We start from the raw sequence: 22,305 nt of genomic DNA, 5'->3' as shown, positions 1-22,305 counted from the left end.
GACTTTAAGAATGCATCAGTAAATGGGACACAATGTACTGCCCTAATAACGATAACGATACAGTTACTATTTCATATTTTGTGAAATTACAGCCTAATATTTGAATATATTTCATTGGAATTTTAAGATAGACATATAGTTGGGAATGGATTAGGATACATAGTTATCAAACATTTTCAAAACTTTTGTAGCTTCTAATAGATTTTCTTCCAGTAATGACATTTATTTAGCTCCACTCATCCTCCTCTCGACTTTGTTCAGCTTTCCTGTCACTGCTAGAAGCTGCTTTTCCACAGTATGATGCTGTCAATTCACTATGCTGTTTTTTTTGGGTTTTTTTCTAGAGGCATCTGCTTGCATGGTATTTTATCTAGGGGGTGTCAGAGTAAAGGGAGCTGAATACAAATCAATATTCTCAATAAATACAATGTAATTGGTTACAAAGCGATGAAATGTAAAAAGGGTGTGAATATGTTTGCGAGGCACAGTAGCTTTTAAACTACATGTCTATGAGTTTGTATGTCAGGGAGGAGACAAAAGCAAAACATAACACAAGAGTAGCAACCTTGGTTGGAGGTTAATAAATGGCTTAAAATATTTCATTCCACTGTTAAATTTATTAAATATAACCTGCACACACTCATGCAGCAAAGTAAAGAAATGCCAACATATGTCATCTCTAAATTTGACTCGTTCATCTTATGGAGATATATTTTTACACTTCAGATGCCATGTATTAATAGTCTTGAGGGTAGTTAGTGGTCAAGGAAATAATGTCATCAATGCTATTCTAGTTTCTTGCTTAACCTAATGAAGACATGATCTACAGGTCCTTCTCAAAATATTAGCATATTGTGATAAAGTTCATTATTTTCCATAATGTCATGATGAAAATTGAACATTCATATATTTTAGATTCATTGCACACTAACTGAAATATTTCAGGTCTTTTATTGTCTTATTACGGATGATTTTGGCATACAGCTCATGAAAACCCATAATTCCTATCTCACAAAATTAGCATATCATTAAAAGGGTCTCTAAACGAGCTATGAACCTAATCATCTGAATCAACAAGTTAACTCTAAACACCTGCAAAAGATTCCTGAGGCATTTAAAACTCCCAGCCTGGTTCATCACTCAAAACCCCAATCATGGGTAAGACTGCCGACCTGACTGCTGTCCAGAAGGCCACTATTGACACCCTCAAGCAAGAGGGTAAGACACAGAAATAAATTTCTGAACGAATACGCTGTTTCCAGAGTGCTGTATCAAGACACCTCAGTGGGAAGTCTGTGTGAAGGAAAAAGTGCTGCAGAAAACGCTGCACAACGAGAAGAGGTGACCGGACCCTGAGGAAGATTGTGGAGAAGGGCCGATTCCAGACCTTGGAGGACCTGCGGAAGCAGTGGACTGAGTCTGGAGTAGAAACATCCAGAGCCACCGTGCACAGGCGTGTGCAGGAAATGGGCTACAGGTGCCGCATTCCCCAGACCTGGGCTACAGAGAAGCAGCACTGGACTGCTGCTCAGTGGTCCAAAGTACTTTTTTCGAATGAAAGCAAATTCTGCATGTCATTCGGAAATCAAGGTGCCAGAGTCTGGAGGAAGACTGGGGAGAAGGAAATGCCAAAATGCCAGAAGTCCAGTGTCAAGTACCCACAGTCAGTGATGGTCTGGGGTGCCGTGTCAGCTGCTGGTGTTGGTCCACTGTGTTTTATCAAGGGCAGGGTCAATGCAGCTAGCTATCAGGAGATTTTGGAGCAGTTCATGCTTCCATCTGCTGAAAAGCTTTATGGAGATGAAGATTTCATTTTTCAGCACGACCTGGCACCTGCTCACAGTGCCAAAACCACTGGTAAATGGTTTACTGACCATGGTATCACTGTGCTCAATTGGCCTGCCAACTCTCCTGACCTGAACCCCATAGAGAATCTGTGGGATATTGTGAAGAGAACGTTGAGAGACTCAAGACCCAACACTCTGGATGAGCTAAAGGCCGCTATCGAAGCATCCTGGACCTCCATAAGACCTCAGCAGTGCCACAGGCTGATTGCCTCCATGCCACGCCACATTGAAGCAGTCATTTCTGCAAAAGGATTCCCAACCACGTATTGAGTGCATAACTGTACATGATTATTTGAAGGTTGACGTTTTTTGTATTAAAAACACTTTTCTTTAATTGGTCGGATGAAATATGCTAATTTTGTGAGATAGGAATTTTGGGTTTTCATGAGCTGTATGCCAAAATCATCTGCATTAAGACAATAAAAGACCTGAAATATTTCAGTTAGTGTGCAATGAATCTAAAATATATGAATGTTAAATTTTCATCATGACATTATGGAAAATAATGAACTTTATCACAATATGCTAATGTTTTGAGAAGGACCTGTATATGAATCAGTCATGCAAAGCTGAAGGGAAAGAAAACATCAGATGCTGTAGTTCTGTGAAATTAGGGCAACTGAATGTTGATTTTAAAAGTATTTCACAACCAGAGGAACTGCAGGACAAACCTTCCTTCAGCACAGTCAATGACCGATGGCTCTGTTTACTCTCTGCAAGCACCAAAAAGAGCATGCTGTACCTCTAAATGTCTTCCTCAAGACATATTTGGATTTGAGCTGTTTGTCATAGATAAGATAGACTGAATTAGTGTAGATAAACTTTAATGGAGGCCATTTGTTTTACTCAGGTCAGTAAAAGCACTTTAGTTGTCTAGGTGCATCATGGCAAAAAGCTCTATCTGGAGTGCATTTATACCGCCCTGGAAACGATGTGGAAAAAGTGACTTAATTCAAAAGAATTACTGTATCAGAGTGGAAACTAGAAACTAAACAAAGTTGAAGTGTTTCTAATCTTTCAGAATGTATCAAATCATTTTTCTTGCACATGATGTTTCCAAGTTTGTTCTTAAGACACACAATGAATATAGTGTCCAAATGAAATAGCATCCCTGGTAACAATTGGTAAAAAGCCTTAAAATAAATGATTTATTATAGGACTGGAATTGGAAAACTCTTTAATTTAGAATTTAGAACAATAATTTAGAACAAAACTACTTTTAATTTGAGTTAATTTAATAGTAGGGAAACAATCTCTACAGAAGCTGGGCCTCTCAAAATATGCTGCATAAAGAACCATACTAGCAGCTCTGGTAAAAAGTATGCTTTTATATTCTGTCACACTTTAAAATTTTAAATAATCAAATAATCATATTGACAGACAACCTGAGTAAATACAAAAAACGCTTTTCAAATGATGGTTTCTGTTTATTGATGGACAAAAGCTATCCAAAACAACCCAGCCTTAAATAACAAAGTAATTACACTCAAAACTAATAACTGCTGGTTCCACCCTTGGTAGCAGCAACGGCCATCAAGTGATAATATGCCACAAGTTTTTTACATCGTTGTGGATGAATTTTGGTCCTCCCTTTATTTTCAGAATTGGTTTAAATCGTCACATCTGAGGGTTTTCAAGTATGAACAACATGTTTATTGTTATGCAATGGTTTAACTTTGGTTCAGAACCACACCAAAACTTTTACTCTTTTTATTTTTTGTTGTTTCTCCGAACTTGATAGTGTGCTTAACCTGCAGCATGACCCAAGCAGGCTTGACCTTAGGGTCATGAACTGATAGCCAGACATTCACCATCCACATTTTTTATACTGGTCCTTCTCAAAACATTAGCATATTGTGATAAAGTTAATTATTTTCCATAATGTCATGATGAAAATTTAACATTCATATAGCAGCATACAGAGAAGCAGTCCAGTGCTGCTTCTCTGTAGCCCAGGTCAGGCGCTTCTGCTGCTGTTTCTGGTTCAAAAGTGGCTTGACCTGGGGAATGCGGCACCTGTAGCCCATTTCCTGCACATGCCTGTGCACGGTGGCTCTGGATGTTTCTACTCCAGACTCAGTCCACTGCTTCCGCAGGTCTCCCAAGGTCTGGAATCGGCCCTTCTCCACAATCTTCCTCAGGGTCCGGTCACCTCTTCTCGTTGTGCAGCGTTTTCTGCAGCACTTTTTCCTTCACACAGACTTCCCACTGAGGTGTCTTGATACAGCACTCTGGGAACAGCGTATTCGTTCAGAAATTTATTTCTGTGTCTTACCCTCTTGCTTGAGGGTGTCAATAGTGGCCTTCTGGACAGCAGTCAGGTCGGCAGTCTTACCCATGATTGGGGTTTTGAGTGATGAACCAGGCTGGGAGTTTTAAATGCCTCAGGAATCTTTTGCAGGTGTTTAGAGTTAACTTGTTGATTCAGATGATTAGGTTCATAGCTCGTTTAGAGATCCTTTTAATGATATGCTAATTTTGTGAGATAAGAATTTTGGGTTTTCATGAGCTGTATGCCAAAATCATCCGTATTAAGACAATAAAAGACCTGAAATATTTCAGTTAGTGTGCAATGAATCTAAAATATATTAATGTTAAATTTTCATCATGACATTATGGAAAATAATGAACTTTATCACAATATGCTAATATTTTGAGAAGGACCTATATAGGCATAATTCATTTAAGTCAATGTTTCTTCTAACTAAGCACTTAGAATTGTTGTTAAACCTTTTCCCACCACTGTATTTACCAACATTGGAATTTACTGGTTTGATTTTTTTAACTAAACCCGTAAATCAACTGCCCAACTGCTTCTACTTCTGTTTCCTTGTTCTTGTGTATGTGCTGTGTTTTTACTTGAAGAAAATTCACTGGTTTAGCAGACATCTAATGTAAATTCCAGCTGTGACTGCAGTCTGTTTGGAAGCTTTAAGCACACACACTCTCCCCATCTCTCTCTATATTTAACAAATCTTCTTACCCAAGAGTCGAAGAATGTTTGGATGGTCGAATTCAGCCATGAGGGCTGCCTCCCTCTGAAAGTCGTTCTGCATATCAGGTGAAGCTTCCTCTTTCAGCATCTTCACAGCCACCATGGTGAAAGGCTCTGTTGGCAGGAGGCCCGGTGCTCTGCAAGAATTGTATATTACACACAACATTCATTAATGTTTCAGAAAGATTGCTACAGTATTTAGTGCTTTCCAAATCTAAGCTCCTTTTGTTTGATGTGTCCTGCTATTTTAGCAGTGTTGTATTTCCGAAAAACTGTTCTTAACACAGGCTGAAATTGTCAGGATGTGTTATGATTCTGGCACGTCTGCTCTACCCTGTCTCCCTGGATGCAATCAGCAGATTAGATGCACCTGGTGGCTGCTGCTGCGCAGTGCAATCTGTGGCATGCCAAGCACCTGTGTCTTCCCTGATATATACCGACTCTGACAAGCAGATGGTGCCAGATTTTTGAAAGCCATCGTGTGAGTAGATATCCAGCATTCCTTCCTGTCCGATCATTGTTCTTGACCTTGCCTTGCCTTTTGGATTTATGCCTCTGCCTGCTCCCTGTCGGACTATTTGGATTTTGGTTGTCGACCTTGTTTCCTGCATCTGGTTTATGCCTCTGCCTGCCCCTTGCCTGACGCCTCTTGTTCCGATCGTTGACCCTGTTTCTGTCCTTGGATTATTGAGCCAGCCTAGCCCTCAGATTATTCAGCCTGGAGTCACTTCTTACCTGTGCTGTGGAAATCACCGCCTGCCGCCCACTGAGGTTTCCCCTCTGGGTTTCAAGTTTTGGAGAGACTACAAGTCACTAATCCCTCTTTCTGCCTCAGTGATTCCTGGAAGCTGTGAGGAGTGTTACCTGTGTGACATTTTCCTGTGGTTGAATAAACCTTTTAAACTTTCAGTACTGTGTCTGGCTGAATCTTGGGTCCACCTTTTTCTGATTCATAGCAGGATGTGACATTTTGGACTTTATTTTGGGTTTTTGTGTTTTTGTTTACTTTAGCTAGACGTTTTTGGCTTGTATTCATGTTTGGGTATTTTGTTTTCCTGGCTGTTCTGGTTTCCTTCTCCCTCCCAGTGTGTTCTCCTCTTGCCCTTGCTCCCTTAGTGTTGCTTCCCTATTTACTTAGAATGGTTTCTTTATGGTTTCTTTTTGCTTAGTCTTTAGGCCTTAGGTTGTTGTGTTCCCTCAAGGTTCTCAGTTTCCTTTAGTTCATGTTTATTCTTGATTCTTATGTTTTATTTATCTTGGTTTATAGTTTTGTTTTAGGTCTGCTCACTGTCTTGTTAATTAGTTGTATTAGGTTCACCTGTTCCCTCTGCCTTCCTGCCTCCTTGCCTCACCTGTCCTTAGTTCCTTTGATTACCTGCCTTTGTTCTCTCTCTGTATATTAGTTGGTTTGTTTCACTATGCTTTGTGGGTTCCTTGCGTTACAACTCGTTCACGTCTACACGTTCTGCCCTCGTCCATGCCATGATTTCCTGCAGTATCTATGTAAGTGTTTGGATCTAACTCTGATTAGTACTTGCAGTGTTTTTGTTACATTTTTTTAACATTTTGAATAAAGCTGAAGACTGCCTTTGAAATGCTGCTGCCAAGCTCTTGTTTGCGCTTTGGTCCAACCCCAAACCACACCGTAACAGAAATAGTCTACACCAGCTTGAAACAACCTAATTCACACCCTCGTCAATCCTTATCTCATCACTGTGGCTCTCATGCCCATTTTAGCAAGCAGACGAAGTCACCTTGTGACTAGTGATCAAACACAAAAGAAAAAAACACTGACTGACCTCCTGCTCATTGAAATTGTTTATTGGAAGTGATGTGCAGCCAGGGGATTCAGGTGAGATAAAGCCTTCTCATCATGAGAAGTAAAATACTATGATAAATGAGAAAATCTGTTTGTCCATTTGTCTGTTCTATAAATTTGAGGAACAATTTACCATGCCGCACTGATAGGGGGGCAGTGCGGAGCCCCATGGACACAGACAGGTAACAGCACCTTGCTATTTACTTTTCAGCTATGCACAGGGCAGGGTCCTGTAAGTTCTGCAAGCAAACTCTAATTTAAATTTGGTCAGACTAAATGGAAGATTACTTCTCAAAAACGGAAAAAGATTTTTCCAAACTTGGATTTTCCATCAAAACATGAGAAGATTGAAATGTAAGCCTCTATTTTGGGTTCATACATTTGTACATCCAGGAGTCTTTGCCTCACCAGTCATGAACCCCATCGCATGTTACTGTTTATTGGACTCACATAACCACATATCCTTACAGTAGACAATGGGCTGATTATACCATCAGAGATGGACAATACTTCTTTGTTGTGTTTGTTTAGTTTTGTGGTAGTTATATGTTGTTTTTGTTCAATTAATTAATGATTTTAGTAAGTGGATGCATGTTAATAGTAAATATATGTACTGGTAGGCTACAAATAGTTCTCATAATTTAAATTGGATATCTTTAACTGCCAAATCTCTTTGATCACATCACTACATCTTTTTTATGGCTTAAAGGAGAGAAAATGCACCCAAGCAAGCTGCAAAACTGCTGGACTCGATCACCGTGTTTGCTCCTGCATCTGCTTTTTAAATCCAGTACAAAAAAAGTAGCAAAACAATTATAAAGAATAAAGGTAATTGCAATACTTTGTAAATGTTCTCTATGAGTAGATTACAGACATCACTTTGAATCACTGATTGCCAACCTTATATGCTGTGACATTAGACTGAAACCATGTATCAAAGAGCAAAAAACTTAGATCTAATATGATTGTGACTGTATGAAGACACATTTTTATGATGCACACATTTGCCAGTAACTAAATGTAAACAGCATTTATGTAGCCCAGTGTTCTTAATGTGTACACTCTAGCCTCTCTATTTGGTTTTCAGTGTGAGGGTTGAGGTTCTTCTGCTATCCTGTGTGAAAAAAAAACATTAGAACTATCAAGTTTCAGAGAAAGGATGTGGCTTTCAGAGAAGACATTTCAGTCCATGCCTATTTCCTGGCAGTGGTGTTGAATGGCTCTGACATGTTTGGTTTTGTTTTTTAACTGTGAGATTATAGATATAATATTATATCTAATATTATTATAAATGTAACCAGACTGATTGATACAACTTGTGTTTGACGCTTCAGCTGTTCCCTGAGAGCTAAATGACAAAAAATATTTTCTGAGATCTGTAATTTATTGTGTTGCATAACAACACAAAACAGTCTCAAAAAGCTATACAAAAGATATTTCACATAGATGCTAATGCAATTAGCATTTATTTGTGTATGTGTGATGTTATCAGGGGTTTTGATGTCTTGCTAAAGCATTTTGCCACATTATGACCAACAAACATCAATGTATTTTATTGAGATTTAATGGAATAGGCCAAAATAAAGTAGTTTATAACTATGAAAGGAAAATGTTTTAATATTTTCAAATTTTAAAAGTATACATACATACATAGATAGTATGAGTTTGGCATGGATTTTTCTTCAGCTCCCTTTACACTGACACCCTTAAATAAATTCCAGTGCAACCATGTGCCTTAAGAGGTCATCTGATTGGGAGATATAGTGTCCCAGTATGTAATTTCATCTCCTATGAATATGAATGTTGTGGGAAACCCTTTGAGGTTTGTAAGAGACCAAAGGTGAGCATACAGCATCATGAAGGAAGTCAATAGACATCTCAGGGATACACTTGCTGAAAAGTTTAAACATTGATTTGTTTTAAAACTTCACAAAACAATCATACTACTTTACAGTGAACAATCTCTCATATCATCTATCTAGCACTGATAAAATAGGGTAGTCTTTTATCTGTAGTGCATATATTGGCATAGACTCTGGATTGGACTTGTTTTATCCAGCACACTCCTAAAATGCTGGATTGGACTGAGAAACTGGGAAATTTTGAGGCCAAGTGAACATCAAGCTTGTTGTTGTACTTCTTGAACCATTGTTGAACCAGATTTTCTTTGTGGCATGGCCTCTTTCAGCTTTACTACTAAAAGAGGACATGCTTACGGGGCTCACCATAGGTACTTTGATTAGTTTGCAGCTATGAAGCCCCATATGCAGCAACATGTAAAGGGCTGTCTAATGTGACATCTTTCTATTGAAACTAGCACATATTCAACAATTTGAGGCATAGTAGCTCAGCCTTTGGATAGCCAGCCTTTGGACCCTACATCTGTCATTGAGCCTTGGCTTCCCATGACCTTGTCGCTGGTTTGGCACACTGCAGATCAGAAACACTCAAAAATAGCTGCAGATTCCCTGACCCGGTCTAGCCATCAGTATCAAACTCACTCTAAATCCTTTTGCTTGCTAATTTTTCTTGTTTCTAACACATCAAAGTGGTCAGAGTCTCTAGCAGACTGACCCTGTAGCAGCATGACTATATTAATAGCTATAGTCTTAAAAGTAGACATGGTGTCTGCTTAATGTTAGTTATTAAGGGCTTTATAAGTTAAGAGGAACAATTTTATTTCTATTTTACAATTAAATCTATTTAAAATGGAATTAATTTCCATTCAGTGATCTTTATTAATTTAGTTCTTCGATAAAAAACGGTAACTAATATGGAAAATGCAGATGTAAGCCACTGGCCTGCAAGACGAGAGATGCAGCTAAATATATATCAGATTTTAAATACACCCAGGTACAGCTCGAACATTGTTGACAAATCCGTTGTTGACAGATTTATGACTCAGGTATGGTCTTTAGTCTGATGAGAGAGATCGGTGTGAGACTGTTGTGTCCTGCTGTGAAAGGTTTCAAGATAAACTGAAGGTGACTTCTACAAAAGCTCTCCTGGTGACTTTCCGAATGATGCATTGGTTCTCAAAATGTCACCTTGTTGAGGTATGATATTACCCCATCGTCTCAGCCCTGTCTCAATTCTTTTCTATTTCCTATGAGTGAGAAATGTCAATATCACTGCGTAGACCCTTGTTGTGATGGCTTTATATTTTTTACAGTGTTGTCAAACTGAACAGAAAGTACTTTACACCCTTTTTCATAATTCCTTTTCCCTCTCGTTGATCTTTCTTTCTTACCTGGCTTGAAAAACACGTCCAAAAGCTCCCTCCCCAATATCTCTGACATATTGGATATTGTTTCGGGGGTACTCGAGGGCCAGCAGCTTTGAGTTCAGCAGCAAAGGAACTCTCTGGTACATGGGATTGGGATGCAGTCGATCCAGTAAGAGCTCAGATGGTAGAGTGCTCAGTGTTGGGGTCCCAATCTCTCTTCTGACAGAAGTAAAGGGCACATGGCAAAAAGATCATAAAATATAAAAGCATATTTTAAGTTTCTTGTCTTGTTCTTGAGATTTTCTACCTCTTTCGGTTCCTCCACTGCTTCCTCCGCCTGTGGCAGCCAAGGATGATAATTGTGAGGAAGGCTGTAGTTGCCATTGATGTCAGGACAATAACAATGACAGACATTGAGTAGGCTGGCGATGATGATGTTGATGTGGGAGGGGGATGAGGAATCTGATCAGGCACCGCCAGCTTTGGCTTCATAACTATCAGAAACAGTAGAAGGAAAAGGAAAGTCACCAGCCCAATGATATACACAGTAAACGTTTTGGTGTATTCCTTTGCAACCATGCAAAAGCCTTAGAGACTCTTCACTGCAGCTCATATGAAATGGCTTGTGAAGATAACCTATTCAATCATTGCACAAGCTTAAAGAAAATGTATTTGGCAGATGTATGAAACATACAGGTCCTTCTCAAAATATTAGCATATTGTGATTAAGTTCATTATTTTCCATAATGTCATGATGAAAATTTAACATTCATATATTTTAGATTCATTGCAGACTAACTGAAATATTTCAGGTCTTTTATTATCTTAATACGGATGATTTTGGCATACAGCTCATGAAAACCCAAAATTCCTATCTCACAAAATTAGCATATCATTAAAAGGGTCTCTAAACGAGCTATGAACCTAATCATCTGAATCAACGAGTTACCTCTAAACACCTGCAAAAGATTCCTGAGGCCTTTAAAACTCCCAGCCTGGTTCATCACTCAAAACTCCAATCATGGGTAAGACTGCTGACCTGACTGCTGTCCAGAAGGCCACTATTGACACCCTAAAGCAAGAGGGTAAGACACAGAAAGAAATTTCTGAACAAATAGGCTGTTCCCAGAGTGCTGTATCAAGGCATATCAGTGGGAAGTCTGTGGGAAGGAAAAAGTGTGGCAGAAAACGCTGCACAACGAGAAGAGGTGACCGGACCCTGAGGAAGATTGTGGAGAAGGGCCAATTCCAGACCTTGGGGGACCTGCGGAAGCAGTGGACTGAGTCTGGAGTAGAAACATCCAGAGCCACCGTGCACAGGCATGTGCAGGAAATGGGCTACAGGTGCCGCATTCCGCAGGTCAAGCCACTTTTGAACCAGAAACAGCAGCAGAAGCGCCTGACCTGGGCTACAGAAAAGCAGCACTGGACTGTTGCTCAGTGGTCCAAAGTACTTTTTTTGGATGAAAGCAAATTCTGCATGTCATTCAGAAATCAAGGTGCCAGAGTCTGGAGGAAGACTGGGGAGAAGGAAATGCCAAAATGCCAGAAGTCCAGTGTCAAGTACCCACAGTCAGTGATGGTCTGGGGTGCCGTGTCAGCTGCTGGTGTTGGTCCACTGTGTTTTATCAAGGGCAGGGTCAGTGCAGCTAGCTATCAGGAGATTTTGGAGCACTTCATGCTTCCATCTGCTGAAAAGCTTTATGGAGATGAAGATTTCATTTTTCAGCACGACCTGGCACCTGCTCACAGTGCCAAAACCACTGGTAAATGGTTTACTGACCATGGTATCACTGTGCTCAATTGGCCTGCCAACTCTCCTGACCTGAACCCCATACAGAATCTGTGGGATATTGTGAAGAGAACGTTGAGAGACTCAAGACCCAACACTCTGGATGAGCTAAAGGCCGCTATCGAAGCATCCCGGGCCTCCATAAGACCTCAGCAGTGCCACAGGTTGATTGCCTCCATGCCACGCCGCATTGAAGCAGTCATTTCTGCCAAAGGATTCCCGACCAAGTATTGAATGCATAACTGTACATGATTATTTGAAGGTTGACGTTTTTTGTATTAAAAACCCTTTTCTTTTTATTGGTCGGATGAAATATGCTAATTTTGTGAGATAGGAATTTTGGGTTTTCATGAGCTGTATGCCAAAATCATCCGTATTAAGACAATAAAAGACCTGAAATATTTCAGTTAGTGTGCAATGAATATAAAATATATTAATGTTAAATTTTCATAATGACATTATGGAAAATAATGAACTTTATCATAATATACTAATATTTTGAGAAGGACCTGTATATTAGACAATGTCCTGTATATTTTAGACATTAATTTGGGAGAGTTGAGTTTTAGGAACTCTAGTACACTTGATGGAATTTGTAACCCAATGTCATTAAGTCTAAATTTATTTTTTATTATAGATGTAATTTGTTGATATTCTAAAATGTATTCTTGTCCATCCCGTATTGTATAATTAATCTGTTAAATGGGATGAACCGAATTCCTTCAAATATATGTTCCAGGTATTCAATTCCTTTACTCCTTCAATATGGAAAACATATCATATAATTTTTTTTGTAGGATGTCAGGGTTGTTCCAGATGGGTGTACGTCTGCATGGTATTAGTTTTAGACCCTGTCATTTTTAGATATTCCCACCATGCTGTCAGAGAGGTGCTGACGTTGAGACTTTTGAAGCATACATGCCGTTTTATATTTGAGCTAATAAATGGTAGATCGGAAATCTTTATATTATTGCATAATGTCTGTTCTATGTCTAGCCAGGGATCATCTAGAGGACTGTGTTTAAACCATTTTGAGATGTAATGTAGCCTGTTAGCTAAGAAGTAAAGATGGAAGTTAGGCAGATCTAGTCCTCCTTTATCTTTGGTCTTTTGTAGTGTTTTTAGGCTAATATGTGGGGGCTTATCTTTCCAGAGAAATTTAGTGATGGAGGAGTCCAGAGATCTAAACCAGTCAGATGATGGTTTATTCGGAATCATTGAGAATAAGTAATTGATTTTTGGCAAGACCATCATTTTTATTGAAGCAACCCTACCCATGAGTGATATGGGTAGAGATTTCCATCTAGCGAGATCATCTTCCACTTTTTTTAAGAGCGGGATGTGGTTTAGTTTTGTTAAATCTGCTAATCTAGGGGACACATTAATGCCTAAACATGTAATATTCCCTGACTGTAGTTGTATATTAGGAAAATTGTTGAAAGAACAATTAATTAGAAGAACTGTCGATTTTAACCAATTTATAGAATAGTCTGAAATTCTTGAGAAAGAATGTATCAATCCAATCACCTGAGCGACAGAGGTTTGCGAATGCTGGAGAAAGAGTAATACATCATCTGCATAAAGACATATTTTATGTTCAATATTCCTGCATTTTATGCCTTTAATATCTTTAGTTTGTCTGATTGCTGCTGCTAGTGGTTCAATAAAAATAGCAAATAATGAGGGCGAAAGTGGGCATCCCTGCCTGGTGCCCCTCTGAAGACAGAAGCGGGAAGATGTTTGGTTATTTGTTCTGATACATACCGCTGGGGAACTGTATAATATTTTTATCCAGTTTATGAAAGAGCTTCCAAAACCAAATTTAGTCAAGGTTGCAAACAAGAATTTTCTGTTAACTCTATCAAATGTGCAAATACATTTCTAGAATTACTGGCCTGTTTACAAAATGTATGCTGAGAAACTGTTACTGATGGGGAAACAATTGTTTATGCACCATAAAACCATGGTGAAGAACTACTATCTTGAGTTGATGAGAAAATAGTGTGTATTTTCAGACTGAGAGGCCCAACAGTGTAACGCTCTCCTCAGCTTCTTTAGGTTCCAAAGGGCAATCCTTTTGAAACTGTGCTCAAGACTATGGTTGGTCTAGGTGTGCTCACAGTGATAAGTTGTGTGCTGATTGTACCCATGCAGACATTAACTCTTCTTGCAACAAATATGTGTAATTTCTGATTACTAAGAGAGATATAACTATTTGTGCAGAATATTTTCATATCTGTTTTCTTAGTTACATTTTGACCTGTCAGTTGAGGTGACTGGTATTTTGTAATGTGCACTCAATTCCATATTGATTAGCAAGTACAAAGTGAATGGATACATGTGTACAGGTCCTTCTCAAAATATTAGCATATTGTGATAAAGTTCATTATTTTCCATAATGTCACGATGAAAATTTAACATTCATATATTTTAGATTCATTGCACACTAACTGAAATATTTCAGGTCTTTTATTGTCTTAATACGGATGATTGTGGCATACAGCTCATGAAAACCCAAAATTCCTATCTCACAATATTAGCATATTTCATCCGACCAATAAAAGAAAAGTGTTTTTAATACAAAAAACGTCAACCTTCAAATAATCATGTACAGTTATGCACTCAATACTTGGTCGGGAATCCTTTGGCAGAAATGACTGCTACTATGCGGCGTGGCATGGAGGCAATCAGCCTATGGCACTGCTGAGGTCTTATGGAGGCCCAGGATGCTTCGATAGCGGCCTTTAGCTCATCCAGAGTGTTGGGTCTTGAGTCTCTCAACGTTCTCTTCACAATATCCCACAGATTCTCTATGGGGTTCAGGTCAGGAGAGTTGGCAGGCCAATTGAGCACAGTGATACCATGGTCAGTAAACCATTTACCAGTGGTTTTGGCACTGTGAGCAGGTGCCAGGTCGTGCTGAAAAATGAAATCTTCATCTCCATAAAGCTTTTCAGCAGATGGAAGCATGAAGTGCTCCAAAATCTCCTGATAGCTAGCTGCATTGACCCTGCCCTTGATAAAACACAGTGGAACAACACCAGCAGCTGACACGGCACCCCAGACCATCACTGACTGTGGGTACTTGACACTGGACTTCTGGCATTTTGGCATTTCCTTCTCCCCTGTCTTCCTCCAGACTCTGGCACCTTGATTTCTGAATGACATGCAGAATTTGCTTTCATCCGAAAAAAGTACTTTGGACCATTGAGCAACAGTCCAGTGCTGCTTCTCTGTAGCCCAGGTCAGGCGTTTCTGCTGCTGTTTCTGGTTCAAAAGTGGCTTGACCAGGGGAATGCGGCACCTGTGGCCCATTTCCTGCACACGCCTGTGCATGGTGGCTCTGGATGTTTCTACTCCAGACTCAGTCCACTGCTTCCGCAGGTCCCCCAAGGTCTGGAATCGGCCCTTCTCCACAATCTTCCTCAGGGTCCGGTCACCTCTTCTCGTTGTGCAGCGTTTTCTGCCACACTTTTTCCTTCCCACAGACTTCCCACTGAGGTGCCCTGATACAGCACTCTGGGAACAGCCTATTCGTTCAGAAATTTATTTCTGTGTCTTACCCTCTTGCTTGAGGGTGTCAATAGTGGCCTTCTGGACAGCAGTCAGGTCAGCAGTCTTACCCATGATTGGGGTTTTGAGTGATAAACCAGGTTGGGAGTTTTAAAGGCCTCAGGAATCTTTTGCAGGTGTTTAGAGTTAACTCGTTGATTCAGATGATTAGGTTCATAGCTCGTTTAGAGACCCTTTTAATGATATGCTAATTTTGTGAGATAGGAATTTTGGATTTTCATGAGCTGTATGCCAAAATCATCCGTATTAAGACAATAAAAGACCTGAAATATTTCAGTTAGTGTGCAATGAATCTAAAATATATGAATGTTAAATTTTAATCGTGACATTATGGAAAATAATTAACTTTATCACAATATGCTAATATTTTGAGAAGGACCTGTAAGCCTTGAGACAGCATCTGCCTCAATGTCAGATCAATCTCTCTGGGCTCCTTTAATCAGCTACATCACCTAGTGGGGCTGGGGCGCCCTTGGCTTCATCCTGTGGGGCGTTGTGGCGGATTCGGGGGGGTGTCTGGGTTGGGGCATTTGGGGTGTCCCTGGGCTGGGATCGCTGGGGTGTCTGGCGCTGGGGGCTGTGATCCCGGCCGGGGTGGGGCTTTGGTGGCTCTTGGGGGGGACATCTGGTAGCTGCATGTGATGCTTTTGGGGCGCCTGCGCCAACGGACATAGGTCACTGGCCTGGTGCCCGTGCTGCTCCTGGGTGGGTCTGGGGTGGGCTCAGGGGCTTGGGGTCCCTGGGGCATATCACCCCCCGAGCTGGGGTCCTGGCTGGGCCTTGGGGGTCTTGGGTCCTGGCGGGTATGTCGCCGGGGTTTTGGGCTGGTGCATGCATGGGTGCCCGGCCCTGGCTCAGGGGACCTTTGGTGTATCGGTGGGCATAAGGTCCTCTGAAACTGGCGGGTAGGTCCCATCTCATTGCAGGTGCTCCTTCCTTCAAGGAGCACATTCTGCTGGAGGGGAGGAGGGTCTGCGGGAGGGGGTGCGGCGGGGTCAACCTGGGTGTCCAATGTCTTATGTGCTCTGGGAGTTGTTCGAATGTTGGGGTGGGTGTAGGTTTCCTTCTGGGGTGGGGATGGGTGGTTGGCCTTGGATGGTTGGGGGCGTTGTTTGGTCTTGGGTGGTTCCGGCTCGGTTTCTGGTTCCTTGTCTTGGTTCCGGTTACTGACGCCGGTCCCTTTCCTGTCTGGGGGAGGGAGTTCGGAGGGGTCTGCATGGTTCGAGTGTGCGGGCTGGCCGGGGTTGGTCTCGGGGTGGATTGGCTTCGGGCTTCTTGGCCTCGTACTGGGGTGGGGTTTGCTCATTTGCTGGATGGTTCCTGGTGGGTTCGGTGTGCTTGGGGTTAGTGGTCCTCGCCGTGCCCCTACGAATGCACAGAAGGATGGGTGGTGTTGCGGTGGTGCTGGCTCGGGGGGATCTGCGGTCTGGCTCGGCTCTATCGTTTTTGCTTGGCTGACCTGGATGTAGGTGGGTCTACATCTCTTGATGGGGTTGTGACCTCTTTGCTCCGAATGCTGGGGCCTTTCTGTGGCACCCTTCGGCTTGCTGGGCTGGCGTCTTTCCCTTGGGCATGGTAGTAGGCGGGGTGGTGCATCATGAGGTCTGCTTGACTGCCCGACTGACCCGGTGGTCTCGGTTTGCCTGTCTATGGGGGGGGGTGCATGTACCTATCATGGCCTGGAGCTTGCATTTGGATGGGCCTGCCGTTTTGGGTCGGGTGCGGTTTGGTGTTGGCCTTGGTGTTGGAGTGGGATGTGTTTTGTTGCTGCTTGCCTGGTTGTGGCTGCCGGGCTTCGGGGGCTGGGCGCTCTGTTGGTGCTGCCCCTTGGGTTCGGGGGTGGCTGGGCGTGCTGGTCATGTGTCCTCCTTTGTGTGGCTTATTTTGGTTGCGCTGGGCTGGCTGGTCTACTCCTTTGTTTGGTGTGGGGCCGCATTCTTGGCCGCTTGGGCGCTTCTGGCTGGGTCCTTTTTGTTGGGGGTCGGTGGCTACTTCGGGCGGTTCCGGGGGGTGGGGGCCGGGGACGTTGGTCCCGGTTTTCAGTGGGTTCTCGGGGCCTGTTACCTGTCCCTAGTTTTTTGCCCGGAGATTTGCCTGTGCCTCCCTCCTTTGTTGGGACACGGGGGTGCCTATTGGGGACAGCCGGGGAGCTGGCTCCCTGGGAGAGTGGTTTGCACCCCAGTCCTTCCCTCCCCATCCCCGGACATCTCCCTCTGCCAGGTCCATCACAATACCACTCATGGAGGGCCTTGGGGTGCGGGTGCGGGTGCGCCATCGGAGTGCCGCAAGGGTTTTCCATCTCTGCGGTCCTTTTTTCCACTGCTTCCTTTTGTGGTCCTGGCCTGGAGTCTGGGGCTGGGCTGCGGTTGGCGGTCGGGTGGGTGGGGCGGCTGAGCATGTCTTGTGACTGCACCAGGGCGGCTGGCGGGTTGTGCTTGGCCTGGAGCGGTTGGCCTGCATGGCCCAGGTCCCCGGCCGGTGCATGTATCCCTCTCGTGGACTGGTGGGCTGGGGCTGCTGGCGCTGTGTGGGGGGGTTGGGTGGGCTTGGAGGTGTGCTGCTCTGCTGGCTGTCTTGTCCGAGGGGGGATCAGGGCGGTAGGCTGGGGGGTGGCGTGGAGGGGCTGCAGTCTGTGGGGTGGAGGGGTTGTGTCCACTTCTAGGGCGTGGGGTCACTGGTGTTTGGATCGGCTGGGCGGCGATGGTGGAGCTGAGCTGGATAGTGTTTCTCCCTGGGCAGTCATTGCAGTGGCAGTGATGTAGTGTTTTTTGTTGCTGAGGGGGGCGTGGTGGGGTCACTGGCCCTGGGTGCCTGCTGCTGGCCAGGGACCTCTTGGTGGATGAGTTTGTCCCATCATGGTGTGGGGACGGGGGTCCGGTTTTGGGTGCCGTGCTGGGTGGGGTCTGCCCTGTTGCGTCAATGGGCGGGGGTGGCGTTGCGCGGGGCCCTTGCCTTGCCGTTGCAGCGCGCTGTGTGGTGGGGGAGCGGGGTGCGTCAGGGGTTCTTAGAGCAGGGCTGTGTGTGGAGCTTGTGCTGTGTGGGTGTGGCTTCATCGGCTTCTCGGCCACGGAGTTCACCTGTGGGGGTGGGGATTCGGGCAGTACTGGCGCTGTCTGCCTGCCTCTGCCCCAGGAGGGAAGGGGACCACCTCCTGGGTCCGGTTGCCCCTAGGGGGTACTGGCGCCTGAACCTGGGAGTATAGAGTATGCATGGGGAGTGTGAGTGAGTGTATGACGTCCATTGTTGTTTATCCTTACGTTGAGTGTGAGTGATTTTGTGTGTATGCATGAGGGTGGGAGTGGGTGAATGTGACTGTGTGTGTCTGTTTTTTTTTTTTTTTTTTTTTTTTTTTTGCGACAGGTTGGATCTTGGACTGCTCCCTCTTTTAGATCAGCTTCCTCCCCGCCACACCGCCTGCCGGTGGTTGGAGTCTCTGCCCGCTGGTGTACTTGTGGTTCTCGGTGTCCGGGACCGGGTGCTTTGGTGTGTGCTGGCCTCCGCTTGGGGGGTAGTGTGTCCCGGGGTCTTGGGCCTCTGGGTCCATGGCTGGATCTGCTTGGGCGTGGACGGCTGCCGGCGGGGCCTGTGGGCTCGTCGCTGCAGCTCCCTGGGGCTTCTGCACTGTCGCTGCTGGGTGGTTCCCCTGGGACTCTCCACTGCTCTTCTCTGGGGGGGTTGCGGTAGTCCCGGCGGTGGTTCTCCTGGGGTTCCTGTGCTTTGGGGGGCCTTTAGATGTCTGTGGCTCGGATCTCCTCAGTGTTCGTCCAGGGACCATGGGGAAGGCCTGTGGGTCCTCACACTTGCTATTGCATATTTGTGTGGAGAAACATTGTATACAAAAGCACATCCACACCCATACTCACAGGTGTTAAGCTTCAGGTGTTGACAGATACACAGATGTTCTATATTGGGCTGCACCTCTCACTACGTACATTTTACATTCAGAATTACCGTGTACTATTTTGTTAAAAAAAAAAAAAAATCAGCTGCAGGTGTATAAGCAAGTAGGATGTAATCTTGTATTTTCTTCATCCTTCTTTCTCTCCTCCACTCTTTCCTCCTTTTCTCCCCTTTTTCCCCCATCTCTGTCTTTTTTGAGCTTCTTTTTTCCTTTTCATTTCAGTCTCTGTGTCTGTAATAATTGAAATATTCCCAAAGAAGTTTATAATAAAGTTTATTTTATAAATATCAAGCAGAGCTTTAAAGCATAAGCTGTGATGCTCTGCTTGTGAAAGTAAATCTGTTGGGCAATTTCTTGGCACTCAGACAACAATTCTGAGCGATACTCTGCCGGACAGGACACGGTAAAAAAAAAGAAAAAGAAAAAAATGAAATGTATTTGCGCTAGCCAGTAAGATAGAATTGAGTTATACACATTTTAGGGTCAACTCATTATTGATACATTTTAAGCTTAGAGTTTCAAAGGACTTACATACATTTTTCTTTCAAAAGGCATCTCACTTTGTAAGAGGGAAGGTTAAAATTTCAATGAATTGAGCAAATCATAATTAAAAGAGAACCTGGTGCTGTGCTTGGTACCCCACACTGGGGCACAGAACAGTACTCCCAGCGTATGTTAGGATCTGAGGTGTAACACCAGGGCTTGTCACTGATTCCTCCAGGATTCCTACAGTGGTTATCAGAGTTCATCAACTCTGGAATGACATCCACAGAGAGACGGTGCTGGTGGGGAGCCTACAGGACAAGACACATGAGGTAAGCAAAAACACAAAGGACTAATTACATATTTTCCACCTTAATGGAAAAAGCAGAATATAAAATCACATATTTTTAGAAAAGGACATATTTTAGGATATATGTTTAATATGCAGTATTGTTACAGCTCCACAACCAAAGGGCGCAAAGTGATCCATTGGGGACATTTGGGGTTTCTTTACTGAGTCGGCAATTTGGTCCACCAAATCAAATATCCCCTTGTTCAATAGCCATCAGAAAGGAACAGTCAAATCCCTGCTGTGGGATATTAAGCTATGAGGTAAGATTGGATTCAGCACAATTTTGTATAGCAAAATGTATTAACCAAATTGTTCACAGGTTTCAGGTCTGACCTGTCCCACAAGGCCTATTATAAAGAACCCGTCCTCTAAGCAAAGTAATAATATGGCAGTGACTCTTAGAAGAGAATAGGACTAACTTGTCATCTTCTGAATCCATGCATCTCCAACCATCTTTGCATTCCAGATGTTTTGTAGCACCCCTAAGATTATCTTTTTCTAAAACAAAATTCATTTGAATGAGCACCGTGGGTCTACTTCTTAGTAGAATAAAATAGAGGTACCACAGGGATTTATCTGTTTTTTCCTGGTCAGGTTAGTTTTGTCACGCAACATGATGTAATAAAAAACTTTAGAAGGTGGTGTAATTTCACGACATTACCCAGCTTGTATTATTCCATGATAGCTGTAACTTAATCAGCTGAATAATACTGAACACTTGAATGCGTCATCTTGTCCAAATGAGAAATGTGCAGCTAAATGCGTCAGTCTCTTTGAAGATGCAATTAGTGACTGTCCAGCTCATTTTATTGGCTTTTTGAGTGCAGCAATTGTCTAGGTGACTCACCTAACATCAGAATGAAGAAAAATGTGTCATATTTTCCACGTCTGTGCAGTGAAACAGACTCAACCCCATGCCAGTTTTTGTCTTTATGACTCAGGCCAAAAAGATTGTATCCCACTGTACATTAAACACATGCCTCATGAGGAGCTAAACTTTAATTGAGTTTACTTTGGAGGGTATAGGAACTGTACAGTGTTATGATGGTTTGCAATGTTGATGGTGTGGAGATTGCTTGTTGCAAGATAGATTGATGTAGAGACTAGCATCAATTCAATTCAGTTCCATTCAGTTTTATTTATATAGCGCCAATTCACCACACATGTCTTCTTAAGGCACTTCACAAAAGGTTTGGAATGGTATAGGGTTGTTGGGGAGGATAGAATAAACTACAGAGTGTCAGAGTTTGGCCATTTTAGAATGGGCTATGTGTTGGGGTACTAAGTAAAATAATAAACTGATACAGTTTGTCCATCTAGAGCCCACTGATGACCATTGTTATACTAAAAAACCACAAGGATTGGGGGTACCTCTCTCTGTCAGACTGATTATAACCATTGGAAAAGAAAAGGGTTGCACAGGTCAAAAATGTATTTTACATCAAAAATGTAAAAAAAAAAAAAAGTTGTTGTGCTCTGTTCTTACATGGTTTATGCTTTTAATTGTTTTACATTACCTCTCACTCAAATTTCATACTTATGAGACCTGGAATAGGATGAGCTAGGAGATTTCAGTGTTTTAAAAAAACAGTGTTATTTTTAAAATGAGCAATTATGAGCAATCAGAGCATGATCTATTCAGGTTGTTTAACAAATGACATTGGCCAGCAAGAATATTTTGTAGAATGATATAAATGTTGGGGAAAAGCTACACTTTGCTCAAATAATCAGTCTATAGTATGTCGATAAGAAATTAAAAGAGAATAACAAATAAGTTTTTTCTACGTTGTAATTTCTCATTCAAATTATTATTTATTGAAGCAGTACTAAAAATGTATTAATTATTGCATAGATTAGTACGAATGACAAGGCACAGAGCATGCCATTTGTACTAACTTCTCTTTCTGTCTGTCCGTCCGTCCATCCATCCATTTTTTGTCTGACTTCTAAATTATAAAAATATTTTTTTCTAAATTTATTCTAATACATTATTCACTTCTTTCAGCTAAATCCTCCTGGTGCTGTGCTGTGTTGCACGCTAGGATACTCCACACAAATCTGACAGGTTGACATGACTCAATCAAGAAACTTGATAAATGAATGAATGAATGAATAGTAGTATATATTTGGTTTGTTTCTTTGCATACCTCAAGATTACTGGAAGTACCTCATCCCATGGCAAAAGCAAAGAGCTCAAACTAGTCATTAAGGAGTTCATAACAGTCTGATCAGAACATTGCAAACTGTTTCCCAAAGGGCAACTCGTCCCTGTGATGCTATTATAATGCTTTTAAGAAGGAAATGAAACTTTGGTGCT

At 42.5% G+C, this 22,305-nt stretch overlaps 1 protein-coding gene across 3 annotated transcripts in view; it reads right to left on the bottom strand.

Moving 5' to 3' along the window:
- The window catches only part of musk (muscle, skeletal, receptor tyrosine kinase), a 92,726-nt gene that overhangs the window by 39,044 nt on the left and 31,377 nt on the right, over positions 1–22,305 (bottom strand). For all 3 annotated transcript variants that reach the window (XM_047372351.1, XM_047372349.1, XM_047372350.1), the window contains 4 exons: positions 19,773–19,947; positions 10,195–10,381; positions 9,912–10,106; positions 4,831–4,979 (listed from right to left, as the gene is read on the bottom strand). In XM_047372351.1, coding sequence (XP_047228307.1) covers positions 4,831–4,979; positions 9,912–10,106; positions 10,195–10,381; positions 19,773–19,947 — 706 coding nt within the window. The remainder of the gene's footprint in view (positions 1–4,830; positions 4,980–9,911; positions 10,107–10,194; positions 10,382–19,772; positions 19,948–22,305) is intronic.

The sequence above is a fragment of the Girardinichthys multiradiatus genome, chromosome 8, assembly GCF_021462225.1.
Source record: "Girardinichthys multiradiatus isolate DD_20200921_A chromosome 8, DD_fGirMul_XY1, whole genome shotgun sequence".
NCBI lineage: Eukaryota > Metazoa > Chordata > Actinopteri > Cyprinodontiformes > Goodeidae > Girardinichthys > Girardinichthys multiradiatus.
The sequence above is the reverse complement of the archived record's forward strand: the minus strand, read 5'-3'. Positions and strand labels throughout refer to the sequence as shown.